The sequence below is a fragment of the Physeter macrocephalus genome, chromosome 21, assembly GCF_002837175.3.
Source record: "Physeter macrocephalus isolate SW-GA chromosome 21, ASM283717v5, whole genome shotgun sequence".
NCBI lineage: Eukaryota > Metazoa > Chordata > Mammalia > Artiodactyla > Physeteridae > Physeter > Physeter macrocephalus.
Genome location: NC_041234.1, coordinates 53,266,690 through 53,283,340, shown reverse-complemented (window position 1 = coordinate 53,283,340; position 16,651 = coordinate 53,266,690). Strand labels below are relative to the sequence as shown.

At 33.1% G+C, this 16,651-nt stretch overlaps 1 protein-coding gene across 9 annotated transcripts in view; it reads left to right on the top strand.

Annotated features, from left to right (window-relative positions):
• ATRX (ATRX chromatin remodeler) overlaps nt 1-16,651 on the top strand; it is a 253,134-nt gene that overhangs the window by 103,385 nt on the left and 133,098 nt on the right. For all 9 annotated transcript variants that reach the window (XM_024129533.3, XM_024129534.3, XM_024129541.3 and 6 more), the window contains 3 exons: nt 2,304-2,376; nt 12,620-12,753; nt 13,210-13,386. In XM_024129533.3, coding sequence (XP_023985301.1) covers nt 2,304-2,376; nt 12,620-12,753; nt 13,210-13,386 — 384 coding nt within the window. The remainder of the gene's footprint in view (nt 1-2,303; nt 2,377-12,619; nt 12,754-13,209; nt 13,387-16,651) is intronic.

The following is a 16,651-nucleotide window of genomic DNA, read 5'->3' as shown; positions in this document are numbered from 1 at the left end:
AGTGGGATATGCATGGTATACTCATTTTAATGCTCTGCTATATCAGATGCCTAGGTGGAGTTCTGCTTGTATGGCTGTTTTAAATACAGGTCTGCAGTCCCTGATATTCTTGGGGCTTAATGTATTTCAGGATTTTCAACTCTTTTGTTTTTAGGAAGATAATATAGAGTAGTTATCATATATTATATAGTAGCCCCAGTAGGTCCTGAGGCCCCATAATCAAACACATTAGTATTTCCGCAGCAAAACATATGAACATTTACATGTAAGAGGAATAAACAGTTCAGATTAGATTTTGCTGCCAAATGAACTTTGGCACCACCTTACAAAACTTTAAATTTTGAGAACTTTTTGGATTTTTGAATTGTGTATGAGATTGTGGACTTGTATTCAAAACATAATATAATAGATGCTAAATTTATTTATTCTCCTAATATGTCCAACTTAATTTAGGTGACAGTTTTTATGAGCTCTTAAAAAGCCTCCCCTGCTCCCATGAATTTAGAGGATTCCAATTTATTCAGCAATAGTTGGGTATCCTGTTACAGGGTACAACATTTTCCTAGAAATTGGGGCTTGGGAATGGCATGACCAACCAAGATGAAGAATACGGTCCTAGGAGATTATAGTCCAATGAGCAAGATAGACATAGATAAGTCATTATTAAAAAAATACCAGAAGAAAGATATAAAACTAAAATGGGGCTGTGTGATAAATAGCAAGTGAGCCACTTAATCTAAATATTGAAGGAAGACTTAAAAGAACAGGTAGCATTTGAACTTGACTTTGAAGGATGGGTAACATTTTCAAAGGTGTAGTAAAGAGGAACAATGGTAATATCACTAGTAATATTTCATTTGAAGATTGGTCTGTTTGAATGAGGTATTTATTGTGAGTTTGCTAAGATATTGTGAGATTTATTATTGCCTTTCTACATTTAGCATATTTCTATCCTGAACCTGTAGGTGTCTGTGTTCCTTATGGGTTTTTTTCTCCAATATTTTCCCCCAGTATTTTATTATGAAAAAAATGTTAAATATACAGGAAAGTTTCTACAGTTAACATTGTACTGTATGTGCTTTATCACATACTTATCTATATATCCTGTCTATCCATCAGTGTACCTAACTTTTCCCCCCTTTTAACTGTTTATTTCAAAATAATTATAAATTCACAGGAAGTTGCAAAAAAATGTACAGGGAGGTTTTGTATGCCTTTCATTAATTTCCCTCCAATGGTAACATCTTTCATAATTATAGTGCAATCTCAGAACCAGGAAACTGAAGATTTATTCAGATTTCACCAGTTTTACATGTACGCCTTCATTTGTGTGTGTGTGTGTAAGTATAGTTCTGCAAAATTTGTATCACGTGTAGCTTTGTAAATATAACCACCATGGACAACCAAGATATTGAACTGTTTCATTACCACAAGGTTCCTTTGTGCTACCCCTTATGCACACTCCCTAGCATATCCCTATTCTTAACCTGTGGCAGTTGTTAATCTGATTTCCATCTCTGTAATTTTGTTATTTTGAGATGGAATCATGAAGTGTGTAACCTTTTGAAATTGTCTTTTTTCACTCAGTGTAATGCCCTTGAAATCTTTGATGCATTTGAAAGTAAATGGTAAACATTAACATAATTCTCCCTGGTTACTTCAGAGTATATAGTGTTAACTAGAGTACAATGTTTAAGTTTGTTTTTGAGGCAAAATTTACATACAATGAAATGCACAAATCTTAATTTCTTTATAGTTTTAATCAAAGGATAGAAACGTTGCTTTTTATAAGGAAGTAAGTTTTACTGTACTTGAATATATCTCTGGATGATTCTACTCCTGGATACCATACAAATTCAGGTATATTTTAAAATTATTTGGTATTACCAAGTATTAATAGCATTTTAAAAAGTTCTTCAATGATACAGGAAAAATTAGACCTCTGTTAACTTTAAACTTAAAATGGATCACTACAAAGCTTATTTCAGCCATAAACTTATGCTAATATGGTGGTGAATGATAAAAGATTTGTTACTGGGAAGGATGAGTTTTAAAATTCTTGTGCTCTGGGAAGGAACTTTGAAATATGTAACATCCAACTATTTATTATTTTGCTGCTGGCACTTCTTAAATTCCCCACTGTACTTTCCTTATAAATTCTTTTTATTCATGTTTTGGATCCCAGAGTATAGTTTAGAACTCACTAGTTGTTTTAAAGTTTTTGGCTTTCAGTTTTATTTTACATGGTTTTACTTATAAAGATAATTTAAAGCTAATTTTAAGTACACTTTTGTTCCTTCAAGGAGATGAAGCCTTATCTAAATCAATGCCTGTCACAGTGGATGATGACGACGATGACAATGATCCTGAGAATAGGTATGATTCCATCTGTAAGGACTTTAAAAAGATTATAACACACCCTAGGCATGGGCACAAACAGCAGCAACGGAACCACAAGCAGGTTGTAAAAACCAGGAGTGCCTGCCTTAGAAAGACTCGCTCACAGTCTTCCTGCAAGTTTGAAAGAAAGGCCAGAAAATGGGCTAAAACTCAGAAACCTTAAAAGAAAGTAAATATAAATATTAACACACCTAGCATAGGGTGTGTTATAAATACAGCACTGTCAATTTTTATGTTTCCATGTAAACTGTGATAGTTTTTTGAGAATATTTTAATTTTGACAGATTATTTTATTGGTGAAAGTAAATCATATCTCAATAAATTGGTGACAACAGACATCTCTCTCCTCAATATTTGATTATTGTTTTAAATTGCCATCCAATGTGGTGGTCCTATTCATTAAAACCTGTTCAAAGTGAAAAAGAGGCTGCTCAGATGTTTAAGATTAAGAAATTGCTTTCAAAATAAGTATGAATTTGCAAAGTATCTAGACTGATTTAGGTTTTAACAATTTGTCAAATAAAATAGAAGTAGAGATTATGATAGTATTAATTTTAATAATACTTAATAGGTTTATATGGGAACAGTGTAGCCTGTACAGATTGACTTAACTAAGGAATAGCTGGGAGAAGAAAAAAAAGATACACCCATATTCTAGCAATGAGGAATAAAGAAAACAAAGGTATTAAAGAGTATAACCATAATGTTTTTACATATTTTTTAAACCCTTCCTGGACTATAGGATCCCCCACACTCATAATCTTCAACAAGAAGACTGTGGTGTAGTGGATGGAATTTTGGAATAATGGGGATAAGAATATCTGACTTCTAGTTCTAAACTTTCTGTGTGATCATGGGCAAGTGACTTAACTACTCTGCCAAAATTTTCTGTTCTTTAAAACAAAAGGGTTGGATGCAATGTTCTCTGATTAATTCTAGCACCAAAAAAATCTATGATAGACTTGACGTTTTACTACAGAGTACTGTATTAACCATCCATTTACTCCTAATAGTAAACTCTAATAATTAAGAAAACATGAAAATAAACATGTAATTTTTGTGTCATAATTTTGTAAGGAATTAACTTTGAGTTGGTAAATGCTGTGGGGCCAGCCATCACTCTAGCTCTGTTTTATATCTTGCTGGTGCTGATAGATTTTTCTGTTTCAAAGATCAGCATTCTCCTAATTAACAAGGAGGGCGTTTTTATTAAGGTGAATGAACAATTTTATTTTGCACTTTTGAATAGAGCTTAATCACAGATACAAAGACTCAGATGCTGCTTTGCCTACTTATTTTTTTAATTAAAAATATATATCCAATTATTTTGTGGGATCGGGGTTGGGTCCAGAATGGAATGGTGAAGGCATACATTTTATTCATCAGGGATTTTATATAGTATATGATATGATCACAGTGAGATTATGAAAGCATTTAAAATTTTATTCTTTTAAAATGCTTTAATTCCTCTTCATTTATTTATACTACTATTTGCTTTCTTGTAAATCTTAAGGCCTCAAATGTTATTGAAAGGCTAATAATGTTTAAAACATGCTATATCCTAATTTACTTATTAATTATGAATCTTAATTTCATATTTAAACACCAAATGAGTATCATTAAGGTATGATAATTTTTTATTTGTGTTAGAGCTTGTCAAAATATAAATATCATTTTTATCTTTTAAGTTACTTGATCATATCTCTCTGTAACTGGCAATTATTTTATTGAAAGGTATCTTTAATTCCATCTTGCATTTGTGATGAAAAAAGACAACCCTGTTGAGTACTTTTGAGAAGAATTGAATTTTACCTTGAGCATGTTTTTCTTTATATTCAGTTTAATGTGCTTTTATAAAATATGCCATTAATAACTTGTTTCATATCCAGTATACCAGTGAGGTATCTAATACCCATGGGTTATCTAATGATGGGGATACAAATACCTTCTTGAATTATTTTGGTATAGACAGCGTACTTGAGCATATTTGAGTATGCACTAAGCAACTTTTAAAAATTTGTTTTCAGATCATGATAAAGTCTTGGAATTATTTTTACCTTTCACGTTTTTGAGTAGGATGTATTTTGGTACACAGCATATTGTAATTGTGTATAAATTTGTACACAATTGTGTAATTGTGTATAAATTGTGTATAAATTTCATATGCTTTGCCTTTTTAGCAGTATTGTAATACGTTTTCAGTGTTAATGTTTATGGAGAGGTAAATAGTGTATTAATGCAAATGGTTAACTATTTGGATGCAATAAATTTCTGTAAAACTTTTTTCTTGTTCAAGCATTTAATTTTCATTATAATCCAATTTTTCATGAGAGTTGAAAGAATTTGATAGAACCAAGATATGTAGGCTAGTTTGTAGCCAAAGAAGTTTTGATATTTCTAAAATTGAGGAAGTAATAATTCCCAAAACATATGTACTTATATATGACATATTTACTTATATATGTGTGTGAAAGTTTTACAACAGATTTCACTATTATTTATCTTTTCTGTTTTAAAGTTATAATAGCTTTTGAGGTCATTTGAAGAACTTAGTCATGTCCTGCATATTTTAGTAGGTGTGAATAAATAAGTTTCTGTTATTTTAGTGTACTATTATGTAGTATCATTCATATTTGAAAGTAAATATATGCTGTTGTGAGTAGAGTGGTCTAACTTGTAAAGTAATTTCTATTTGCATTTATTTAATAAACAATGACAAAAATTATAGGTTGAATAACAGGTTAACTTTTATGATTTTTTGACTGAGCTTTGTAGAAAAAATTAAATAGTAGACTAACTTTATACTTTCAATTTTGTATAACTGAGAATTTACTTCAAATTTTATAGCTTAGACTTTATGTACTTTTTGAAAGGGAGAATAATAATATCAAACAGTTTGTCAGGTTATTTAAATTATACACGTAATTTTAAAGTCATTTATTCGAATGTGCCATTATGTTAATGTTGCCTTTCAAATACCTGTTAGTTATGTTTTAAATTGGTTCTTTCATTGAAAGGATATTTAATGTCCTATATTTTAATACCTGCACTGTGAATTAGCCTCAGTCATAAGATGGTAGTGTATTCAAGTTCAACAGTGATAGTGTTGAGGGTTATAAAACCAAGCTTTTCTTTAGGGGTTGCATACTAAAACAGTCACTGAAGAATCCATTCCTCCCAAAAAAGAATTATTTTCAGAATATTCTTTATTTGTATTTTTTACAGGGCGTGGAAAATATTTAAAACTGAGCTTTTAAGAGGAAAAAACTAGATTGCTAGATTTTTTTCTAAATCAGCATTCTTCTTTTTAATCCCAATTTTGTTTAAAAGCTGAGGTTTTTATATGGATACCCTCTCCTGCCACACACATACATATATTTACTTTATAGTTGAAAAATGCTTAGTTGGGTATACTAATACTGCATAATTTTTCTCATAATTTCTCTCTCAGTGGGGCTAAATAATTTTTTTTCATTGAAGCAAAATTTGATTTGGAGATTACTTAAAGAAATTACCCATTGTTAATAGAAGTTCTGCTTAATTATTGTGGGAATACACTGTAGCCTTCAGATTTTCCAAGTATTTTATCATTTGGTAATACTTTGCTTTTCAGACTGGAAAACATGCAAATTATTATTATTTTTCCCTACTAGCTCGGTGTAGGTATTCTTTTTTTTTTTTTTTTTTCTTTTTTTGCGATCCGTGGGCCTCTCACTGTTGTGGCCTCTCCCGTTGCGGAGCACAGGCTCCGGACGCGCAGGCGCAGCGACCATGGCTCACGGGCCTAGCCGCTCCGCGGCATGTGGGATCTTCCCGGACCGGGGCAGGAACCCGTGTCCCCTGCATCGGCAGGTGGACTCTCAACCACTGCGCCACCAGGGAAGCCCGGTGTAGGTATTCTTTTGATCCAAGCTCTGTGCTGTTAATCCAGCATATTTTTGGAAGTGATTAATGATTCCTGGATATTGTTCATGTTAATAAATATATTTGATGATTGTTTACCTGATTTCAGCAAAGATTAATGGCATGAGTATATCTCACGTTCCTTTGACATATGACTTTGGTTTCTATTTTAAACACTTTTCCAAATGTTCATCTTCTATACGTGACTTTATCTGTTCTCTATACAAATTTGCTAAATCTGGAATAGTTTTTTTTCTGTGAATTTTTTTTCATGGTGGTCCTATTTGGTTAGCAAAATTGCTTTAGTTCTCCTTTATTGGGCTTGAAAAACAAAGGTAGCATTTTAAATGAGTATTTTACTTGTTTCATGTTTGAGTAAGGGTTTTAAATGTCTGGCAATTTTAAGGTAATTCTTTTTCAATTTACTTTTTCTTTATAGTGCAGGTAAGTATTGTAAGTCAAGTATAATACAGGTGTCTAGCCACTGGATAGGATCTATTTGTAGATATCTAAACTGGTTACAGTTGCCACCAGCTCTCTTTTTTATGCTAGAATTCCCAGCAAGGAAAGAAATATGGTCATTAGTGGTGATCTCTCTGCTTAAGATATAAATATTATGTTCAGCCTTCCATTCCTGTTCTCTATTATTTGGTGATATTGTAATGGGACTTTTAGATAATGAGAAAAAACACCCCCCCCAAAAGGAGAGTTTGGATTTTTCTAGTGTTAGCAAAAAAGGTTCATTTTTCTGACTATATCATCTTTGTCTTTTACTTTGAATCTTAAAAATAAAATTGAGACACATAAGTCTTTTTTTTACTTTTCAGGTATAAAAATATTGAACTATTTAGTATGATCTTTAGTATGATCAAATTTTCTAAATCTATATCAGTGTTAATAAATTTTTTCTTGTTAAAATTTCCTCTAAAGCTGGCTTAGATTTTTACATAAAATCAGGGAATACACATTTTATAATTTGAGCCCATGTATAAATTGTTAATAAACTGTGGGTTCTTAATTTCATACAGCTTTTTTTTTTCCTACTCCTAAGATTTTTTTTTAAAGTTATTTGATATTAATTTTAAGAAAACAGTGATGTTTTTCATTAACTGCAAACATTGTAGAACATGTGACTTAAAAAATAGTTTCATACTGTTGTTCAGCTGTTTGGTTATTTAGTGACTTCATCATTATCTCATGAATAGCACTATCTTTAGGTGCAGATCATTATGCCTTGGTTATAGTTTTTCATAGAAAGGTTTATATCACGATACTAATTTGGGGGAATTCCCTGGCAGTCCAGTGGTTAGGACTTCGTGCTTCCACTGCAGGAGGCCCAGGTATGATCCCACAAGCTGAGTGGCGCCGTCAAAAAAAAAAAAGGTACTAATTTTGAACCAAGGAGTTAAAAAAACACTAATACAGATTTTGAAGATGAGGAATTCCATTGTAATTCTGTGAATTTTTTTTTTTTTTTTGCCATGCTGTGCGGCACGTGGGATCTTAGTTCCCTGACCAGGGATTGAACCTGTGCCCCTGCATTGGGAGTGCAGAGTCTTAACCATTGGACCACCAGGGAAGTCCCCGAAATGTTTTATTTTTTATTCTCAACCTGAATTACGTAACATTTGTTAAAACAAAGCCTTTCTCCCTACTAGAAGAATGTGTGTTCCTCACAAAAAATATTCAACATTTTTTGGACTGTAGTCATTTGAATTGTTTTACATATCAACCTTTTATATATGGTATGATGTTTTAGTACTACATTTGCTTAGACAGTTGTTTTTTTATCTCGAAACATAATCTTATTCAGAATTCTCTGTTTTAACTATTCTCTTGTGATATTGTACACAGAATGTAAAAAAACAATTTAAAATTTTGTCACCTTTGTGTATGGATGCGCAGTATTTTGGCCTTCTAAAAATGTATTTTTCATTTAGCAATTTTCTTCAAGCCTGTTTTCAGAATCTCTTAAAAGATAAAGCAGTAGATTGTAGGATGTATTCAAGATGGCCTGTCGGTACATTTTAGAGATGGTGCATACTGGACGAAAGATGTTTAGAACTCTTTCAAAAAAAATTTTTTTAATCAAAACTTGAATTCTTTTATTTCTAAATCAGTGAAATACAGCTAACTTTAAGAATGTGACATTAGTGTATTGCCCCAAGCACTCATTAGCACAGTAGTAGTGAATGAGTAGAGAATATAGCACTGGCGTAGTAAAATTAGTAGCAGATTGGGATTCAGGATCTTAGGTACTACTCCTGGCTTTGCCACTAACTAGCTTTGTTTCTTTGGCCAAGTCATTTCCCCTCTCTAAGCCTGTTTCCTCATCTGTAAAATGACAAAATTGAATTCTAAGGTCCCTTCTAGCTCTAACATTTTGTGTTGCTTTTGTAATGGCTGTTTCTCTACAATTCGCTGGTGCAAGAGATCTTTCTCTTGATCACTCCTTTCTTAGAAACTCAGTGTTTTGAATTATTGATTTATCTACCAGCAAGAGGCAGTTTACTTTCTTTTCCTGTTTGAATGCTTAAACAAGAGGCATTACTGATTTCCTTTCTAGATAGGATCAGAATTACTAAAGGCTTTCTTGGCTCTTTCTCTCTCTCTCTCTCTCTCTCTCTCTCTCTCTCTCTCTCTCTCTCTCTCTCTCTCTCTCTCTGATTGCTTGTTTGTCTGCATTGTTGGGCTCATTCCTTATTTTAGTTTTGCTTTATTTTAGTAGATGAAGGTGGAAGGTGTAATAAGGCACTATCTTATCTTGGTATTCATTATGTGATTTAGAAGACTTAGCTTGTTCGAGTTTTGCGGTTCTTTTATTTATTCTTTCATGCACCAGTTCCGATCATTGTTTGTTTGTGGGTTTTTTACCCTCCCTCCCATATTGTTTTGCTTTCTTCCCCTCTCCCTTCCCTCCCTTTCAGGAAAATGGAGGAGTGACTCCATTACTTCCAGCTCTGCCCAGGTTTTCTGCCACAAGAGTGGCACAGCCTGTGCCTCTAATGCTTCTGATAGAGTCGTGACTGCTTTGGATGCTACACCTGCCCCAAGATGTAATGTTGAGCATTGAGATTCCAGGGGCAGTGTCTTGTTGCCTGGATGATTTTCTCAGAAACGTCCTGGAAAGCCTCAAGAAAGGAAACTTCTGAGCAAACAGAATCAACTAGGGATCATGACTATACATCCATCACATGCATACCAGCACGGGTCCAGCCGAGGCCTCCAAAATGATGCTTTGCCAGCCTCAGCTGGTTCTCAAGTGATGATGTCCTTGAAGTCTCTGTGGCCTGTGACTCAAGAGTTAAGGTAGTGGAGTTTCCCTTAAAGCATCTCACAGCAGGCTTTGTAGATGGGACACATCTCACCTCAACGTGTTTGCTGAATACTCAGGTTGAAGGTCAGCCTCAGCCCTTACTTAGGTCCTTCAAATTAAGTTCTAACTTTGAGGTATCGGCTATGCAATAGGCTAGGTGTGTGATACAGTAGGTCTTTGACATATTGGACGTGAGCCATCAGCCATAATTTATGAAAAATAATTTAACTTTATTATTCTTTTTAGGGCTTAATGTATATGGCTATACATTACACTTTCCTTTGCTCAAAAGGTGTTAGAGGGCAAATTTAAAACATCTTAGTGAGGTAAAGCTTAGGGAGTCTCTATCACTCTGTATAACTGTCAGTTTGGAGAAGAATGAGCATTCTCTGAAGTTTGCAAATTTTTTTTGCTTCTAAAGTATCTGTGATTGTTCTATATATTATGGTCTTACTGAAGGTTGTTGATAAATCAAGTAATTCTTCATTATGTGGATCTCATTTTATTTTCCATGACTTATGTGATTTTTTTTAGTTGGTATAGAATCTTATTGTTTTATATATTTCATAGTTCTTCTTCGTGACAGTCTAGAACTTTAGTATTTGTAGGTTTACATATTTTGACTTTCCGTTTAGTAGACATATTAGGAGTCTGGAGTTTGAAAGAAGAAATATTATGTGGTTTGTTAAAGTTAACAACCAAGTCTTTACAGATTATATGGAATTTAAGACATTTTTTGAACTTGTAAATACAAACTGAAATCAGGTGATTGAACTAAACTTTAGAGTAACTAAATTAATAATTGTATTTTTGTTGGCTATTATTGTACCACCCAAATGGGTATATAAGATCTTGTAACTGCAAGTAAACTATGTTTTTCTATTTGTAACCTATTATCCAGTGCTTCACATTTTATGCACACTCAAGCACACACACACATTTATTCATTCCAAAACAGTGGTTTTACTCAAATTGGCTTGAGAAAGTTCTTTCTTGTTTATGGGAAATGATAATGTGCTGTGTATTAAAGATGATTTTAGAGTTTTTCCCGAAAGATGCTTTTAATAAATTTAAAGACCCACCCTTGATTTTGAAACTGTTTCCTAATTTGTGGAGGGTGTGTTTGTTTATTTTTTATTTTATAAAATGATAAAAGTAAATGATATTTGGGTTTAAATTTTTTTTCTTGACAAAATGAAAAGTTGGCAACCCTATATTAGTCCCCATTTTTAAAATGTTTACCTTGTGCAACCAAAGTCAGCAAACCACTGATGTAGAAGTTTAAGAGCAATGAAGACTTTATTGCTCAACTCCAGTAGGGTTATTTTAAATTTTTTTGATGTGGACCATTATTAAAGTCTTTTATTGAATTTGTTACATTATTGCTTCTGTTTTATGTTTTGATTTTTTTGGCCGTGAGGCATGTGGGATCTTAGCTCCCTGACCAGGGATCGAACCCGCACCCACTGCATTGCAAGACGAAGTCCCAACCACTGGAACACCAGGGAAGTCCCCAACTCCAGTAGGATTTAAATTGGAGTGATCTAATTTTAGCAAATCAAGTTGGAAACCCTCAGAAAAGCTAACTCATCTGTGGTTTCCTCTTGCAATTGGTAACTCTCTACGTTGTCTAAATATTCCTTATCTATCTGGTTAGGGGGAAAGTACCAAAGGGCATATACTAAGCATTTATGGAAGTGATTAGCTATTTTGTTTGCTTCAGTCTGTTTAGGTGCCTTTGCTATATATCTTTGAGTATAAATAGCAATGAACAATGTATCAAATAAAGTTAAGAAGGCATTAACATGCATTAACATCTCCTACCATTGAATTTATTCTTGACTTAAATGTGAGTGCATGTTAAGAAATAAAAAGAGGAGTTTCAAATCCAAAAATAACAAAAGTTCCATAATTCCAGCTGCAAGTTTTTGACTGAGCTAGAGTCATTCTTGATTGCAGAGTAGATGTTTATCCACATAGAAGTTAGTTCATGGAAAACCAAGAATCATGTCAACTTTTGAGCCTTTCTGTAAGGTATTCCTTTGTTACTGTGATTTATGAATTTATATCAAAAGGTGCAAAACACCTCGTCTTGCACAAAAACTGCTTTTATCTTACACTTTCAGATGTCTTCCTTTAGTGCAAACATGGAGAGTTTTTAGGAATATATTTTATTTTAACATAAGATGGTATTAAAGAATTATTTTCTCATGCTTTTAGCAGTTGATTTTTTCATTAGCAAATTGGTCTTTGAGGAGCATCTTGAAAAATTTTGATATGTTTGAGGCTAATGCACTATCTACTTCTTTGGAAAGTGGAAACTCATTTATGGTAATTTTTGTTCTTTTAACTGTGTATGTGGTTAATAGCACTCTTGCCCCTTCTCTGCCCTAGTTTGAATATTATTAGGGATTTTTGATTGCTTCAATACTTATGTGTTGTATTCTTTCATTTGGTTAGAAGAATTTATGAAGTAAATTGAAATTTAAGGGCCAAAATATTATCCACTAGTTTGAGGTACTGTTTCACAATAAAGTGGTTTATTACACACTGATTTTCTAAGAATATGTTTTGCTGTTGAATAAATCCTCTCATGTGGAGTTCAGTGTTGGAATGCCATTTGTCTGAATGAATTGATTTACTTTTGTGGGCCTGTCTTGATATTGTAGTTGTTGGATGGTGGCAGCAGAGCAAGTGTAGGATTGGAAAGTTATCCAGCATGAAGTTGGAATTGGTCAAAATAGTTAGTAGAAATGTCCCTGAGATTTTTCACTATATTGCAGAATTATATAGAACTGGGAGAAAATCAGTGCTAAGAGCATTTTCAAAAATTTTGGTTGGTAGTTTAGGTTAAAATATGGTTTTGATAGACTTTTCTTTCTTTATAATAAAAAATCTATGGACACATTTATTTCTATTTTGATACACATAATTCTTTTTGTTTTTAATTTGTTACACTTCACCACCAAATATATAGTTTTCATTGTCTTTTTACTCAAGAATTGCCAAGAAGATGCTTTTAGAAGAAATTAAAGCCAATCTTTCCTCCGATGAGGATGGATCTTCAGATGATGAATCAGAAGAAGGGAAAAAAAGAACTGGAAAACACAATGAAGAAAACCCTGGAGATGAGGGTGAGTTCCCCAAAGAGATGTATAGGATTTCATAATTATTTGACCAATTCAGGCTTTGAAGACTGTCTGACCATGAAATCTCTTAACACATGCATTAGAAGTTTATTAAAATGTTGAAAACTTTACTACCTTTACTCCGCTTGAATATCTGGTAATAATTGTGCAAGTTTTGTCAGTTACTGCCAATAAACAGATGATTTTTAAAGGAAAATATTTTTTACCTTTTAAAAAAAATCTATAAATGTATACTGGTGATATTTAATCAATATTTAATAATAGTAATAGATCAAGTTTGATGTATGAGATAGACTGTTATCACCAGTGCAACCCAGATAAGTACACAGCTCTGATCAGTTCCATAAATCATGATAATTGTCAACAAACAAAATATGTAGTTTTACAACATTTTAAAGGAAAAAAGGCTGAAGGTTTTACTGATTTGTTTTCTCCATTTAGAAGCAAAAAATCAAGTCAATTCTGAATCAGATTCAGATTCTGAAGAATCTAAGAAGCCGAGATACAGACATAGGCTTTTGAGGCACAAGCTGACTGTGAGTGATGGAGAATCTGGAGAAGAAAAAAAGACGAAGCCTAAAGAGCACAAAGAAGCCAAAGGCAGAAATAGAAGGAAGGGTAAGACATTTTAATTCTGATAGCAAGGAACATACTGGTTTTATAAACTAAGTATAGTTGTGAAATTTAAGTATATTGGCTCCAATTGACCACCTATATTAGGTGAGTATCAGCACACTGACAACAACTATTCTGAGAGTGAAATAAAGAATTTAGAGTGGGAAGATAACCCAGAAACTTGAGAGATGACACAAAGACTATTTTTGACCTTTAGTAGTCATATACATTTAGATTAAAAAGACAAAGAAATATGACAATAAATAAAATATGCATTAAAGTTATGTAGAAAATATAAGACTGCCTGTAAGTGCAAGAAGAAATAATGAGGAAAGATAGAACATACAATTAATTTGGATAGATTTATGCAAGCTTATATGTAAAACTTTAGCCAGATTAAATTTTTATTACATTAAAAGTCTGAGTCCTTCTGCATTGAGTTACTTACATGTTTCCAGTGTCATGGTAAACATCGAGGATACAAAATGAATAAGGAAATCATTGCCTTATGTGATGGTTTTCAACCTGACTCCACATGCAGATAACTTGGATTTAAAAATATACCTATGGCAGGGTTCCACCCCAAGCCAATTACAGCATAATTGGTGGTGGTGGGACCTAGGTATCCATATGTTTTAAGAGCATCTCTGATATGATTTTGATATGTAGCCAGGTTTGGAAGTCATTGGTTTAGTAAGAATTATTGACATTAATATTATAAGAAATTATAGTACCATGAGGGTTGTCTTGTTTAACAGAGGTATTGTAAAGTGTGGCACTGAGAGGATTTCTTTAGCTTCTTGGGGGCTAGGGGTTATCAGAGAAGACTTCACAAAGATGAAGAGTTTCACCCAGCAGATCAAGTTTTGTGAAGAAGACTTCACAAAGATGAAGAGTTTCACCCAGCAGATCAAGTTCTAAATGGGGAGCAGGTAGATGTGTTGTGAAGATTTATAATACAAGCAGGGAAAAAATTTTTAAAGCCTCTGCAAATTGTTTAGCACATGGTGGAGGGGATACAATTAATGTGGTATAGCTGGAGTATAGGAGTGAGTAGGGAAAGGAACAGCAGGAAATTAGGCTGGGCCAATAAGACAGAGACCAGATACTAGAGACCTTTGTAAGCCTGTGTTTCTCAAACTGAAGTACTTGGCAGTGGACTCATGGGTATATCAGGCTATAGAGTAAACATGGTACATCTCTTTGGTGTGTTCATTTTACTTGAGAGTTGGCAGAGAGCATTCTTATATTAAGTAATCACATATATTGAGCAATTAAATGTGAAATTTTCCTGAGAATTTTGGCTAACAAGAAGTTTAAAGAAAGTTTTTTCTTCTTTGGGGCAGATTCTGAAGACTTTACTACCCAATTCCTGTCGGTCAGATTAACTCTTCTTTGCCACTAGGAATAAGAAAGCATTTTTGGAAGTGTCTGAGAAGTATAGTAGGCTCTATAGGATGGAGAGCCATTGAAAGGTTTAAATTTTCTTTTAATTTTAAAAATTATTTTTATATCATAGCTATATTGAGACATAATTCACAAACCATATAGTTTACCAGTTTATAGTGTACAATTTGTTTTTAGTGTAGTCACAGAGGAGTGCCACCACTTTTTAAAAACTTTTTATTTTAAGGTATATATCCAGAAAAGTGTGCATTTCATAAGTGGATAGCTTGATGAACATGTATGGCACCTCAAGACACAGGACATTGGTTACCAGCACTCAAGAATCACAACTTCAGCACAACCACTCATTTTTTCCATTGAAAGATTTCAACCAAGGTTGTAATACGTTCAGATTAGTTGCCTGTTATTCTGTGAGACTGAAGGCTTTGAATCCATTTGAAGGATATTGCCATAGTTGATATCAAGTGTGGTTGTTCTGGTATATGTGTAATAATGAGATTGCCCAGTGGAGCTGTAATGTTGTGCAAATAGAGGGCTAAGGAAAGTATCTTGGAATCCTGAACATTTAAAGGGCTAAAGAGCAGCAGCTATCCATTAAAGAAGAGGAGGAAGGTACACCCCCACCCACACGTATACTTAATATTTCATGGATATTTTCATGTAAACAAATAAATAATAGTACCTCATTTTGTGAATGCTTTTCTCATAAATTTCTTTGCAGCCTGACTACAAGCCGATCTTTCAGATTCTATAAAGGAACTGAGTGATTTGGCATGTTACATAACAACATGATTTCCTGTGCATCTTCAACAAAAGGAGAAATACTGATTTGCCTCTGAGGCTTAGCTCAGGAATATAGAGTCCTTTAGTGGGCCAAATACATTTGAAATGCTTTATTGAAACCCACATTTTCTGTGACCTGTGTTTCCATTGTCCTCTTCTGTAGGTAACTTATTACCCAGCTGTTTTTTTTTTTTTTTTGGTTCGTTTGTGTAGAAGGGAGTGAACTAAAACCCCATCATATTAATTTTTCTAATGCAGTTTATGATCATAGTGATTGATACTACATTTGGAGTTGCATGGTTTTCAAAGTTTTGCAAACTCTGGTGTCCCTGTATTGTCTGGAAACTTAATGTTGGGCAATGGGGAGAAATCAAAAGCTAATAGCTGAATTATAATATTAAATCAAGTGTAGCATGTGGATTTTAATTTTCACCTAAATTTGAAAATAGTTATAAAAGTTATTTTGATGATAATTTCAAAAGTGTAGTTATTGCCTTTATAGTAGATGATATTAAAATTGATGTTATTTTTCTCATGCTTTATAATGGTATTTAGTTATGTAGGACAGTGTCCTTATGCTTAAGGGTTAACTGTCATGATATCAGCACTTAATTTCAAATGGTTCAGTGCAAAAAAGGGTGTGTATGTTTAGGGAGAGATAAAGCAAATGTGCTGAACTTAACAGTAAGTGAATTTAGGAGAAGGGATACATTCAAAAATTCTTTAAAACTTTTGGTAGGTTTGAAAATTTTCAAAATAAAATGTTTGATGAAAAATGAATACTAGACTTAAAATTGTATTTAATTACAGGATAAGTTTGTGCGTACATGTGGACACCTGTGTTCTCCCAAATTCCCAGTTGCTTAGCAGTTCTTTTTTACTATTGTTTGTTTTTTATTGTGGTAAAATATACATAACATAAAATTTTAACCATTTTTAAGTTTTTGAAGTAATTCAGTGGCATTAATATATTCACATTGTTGTGCAACCATTAACACTATCTGTCTCCAGAATTCTTTCATCATCCCAAGCTGAAACTTACTAAACAATAATTCCTCATTCTGCTCTTCTCCCATAG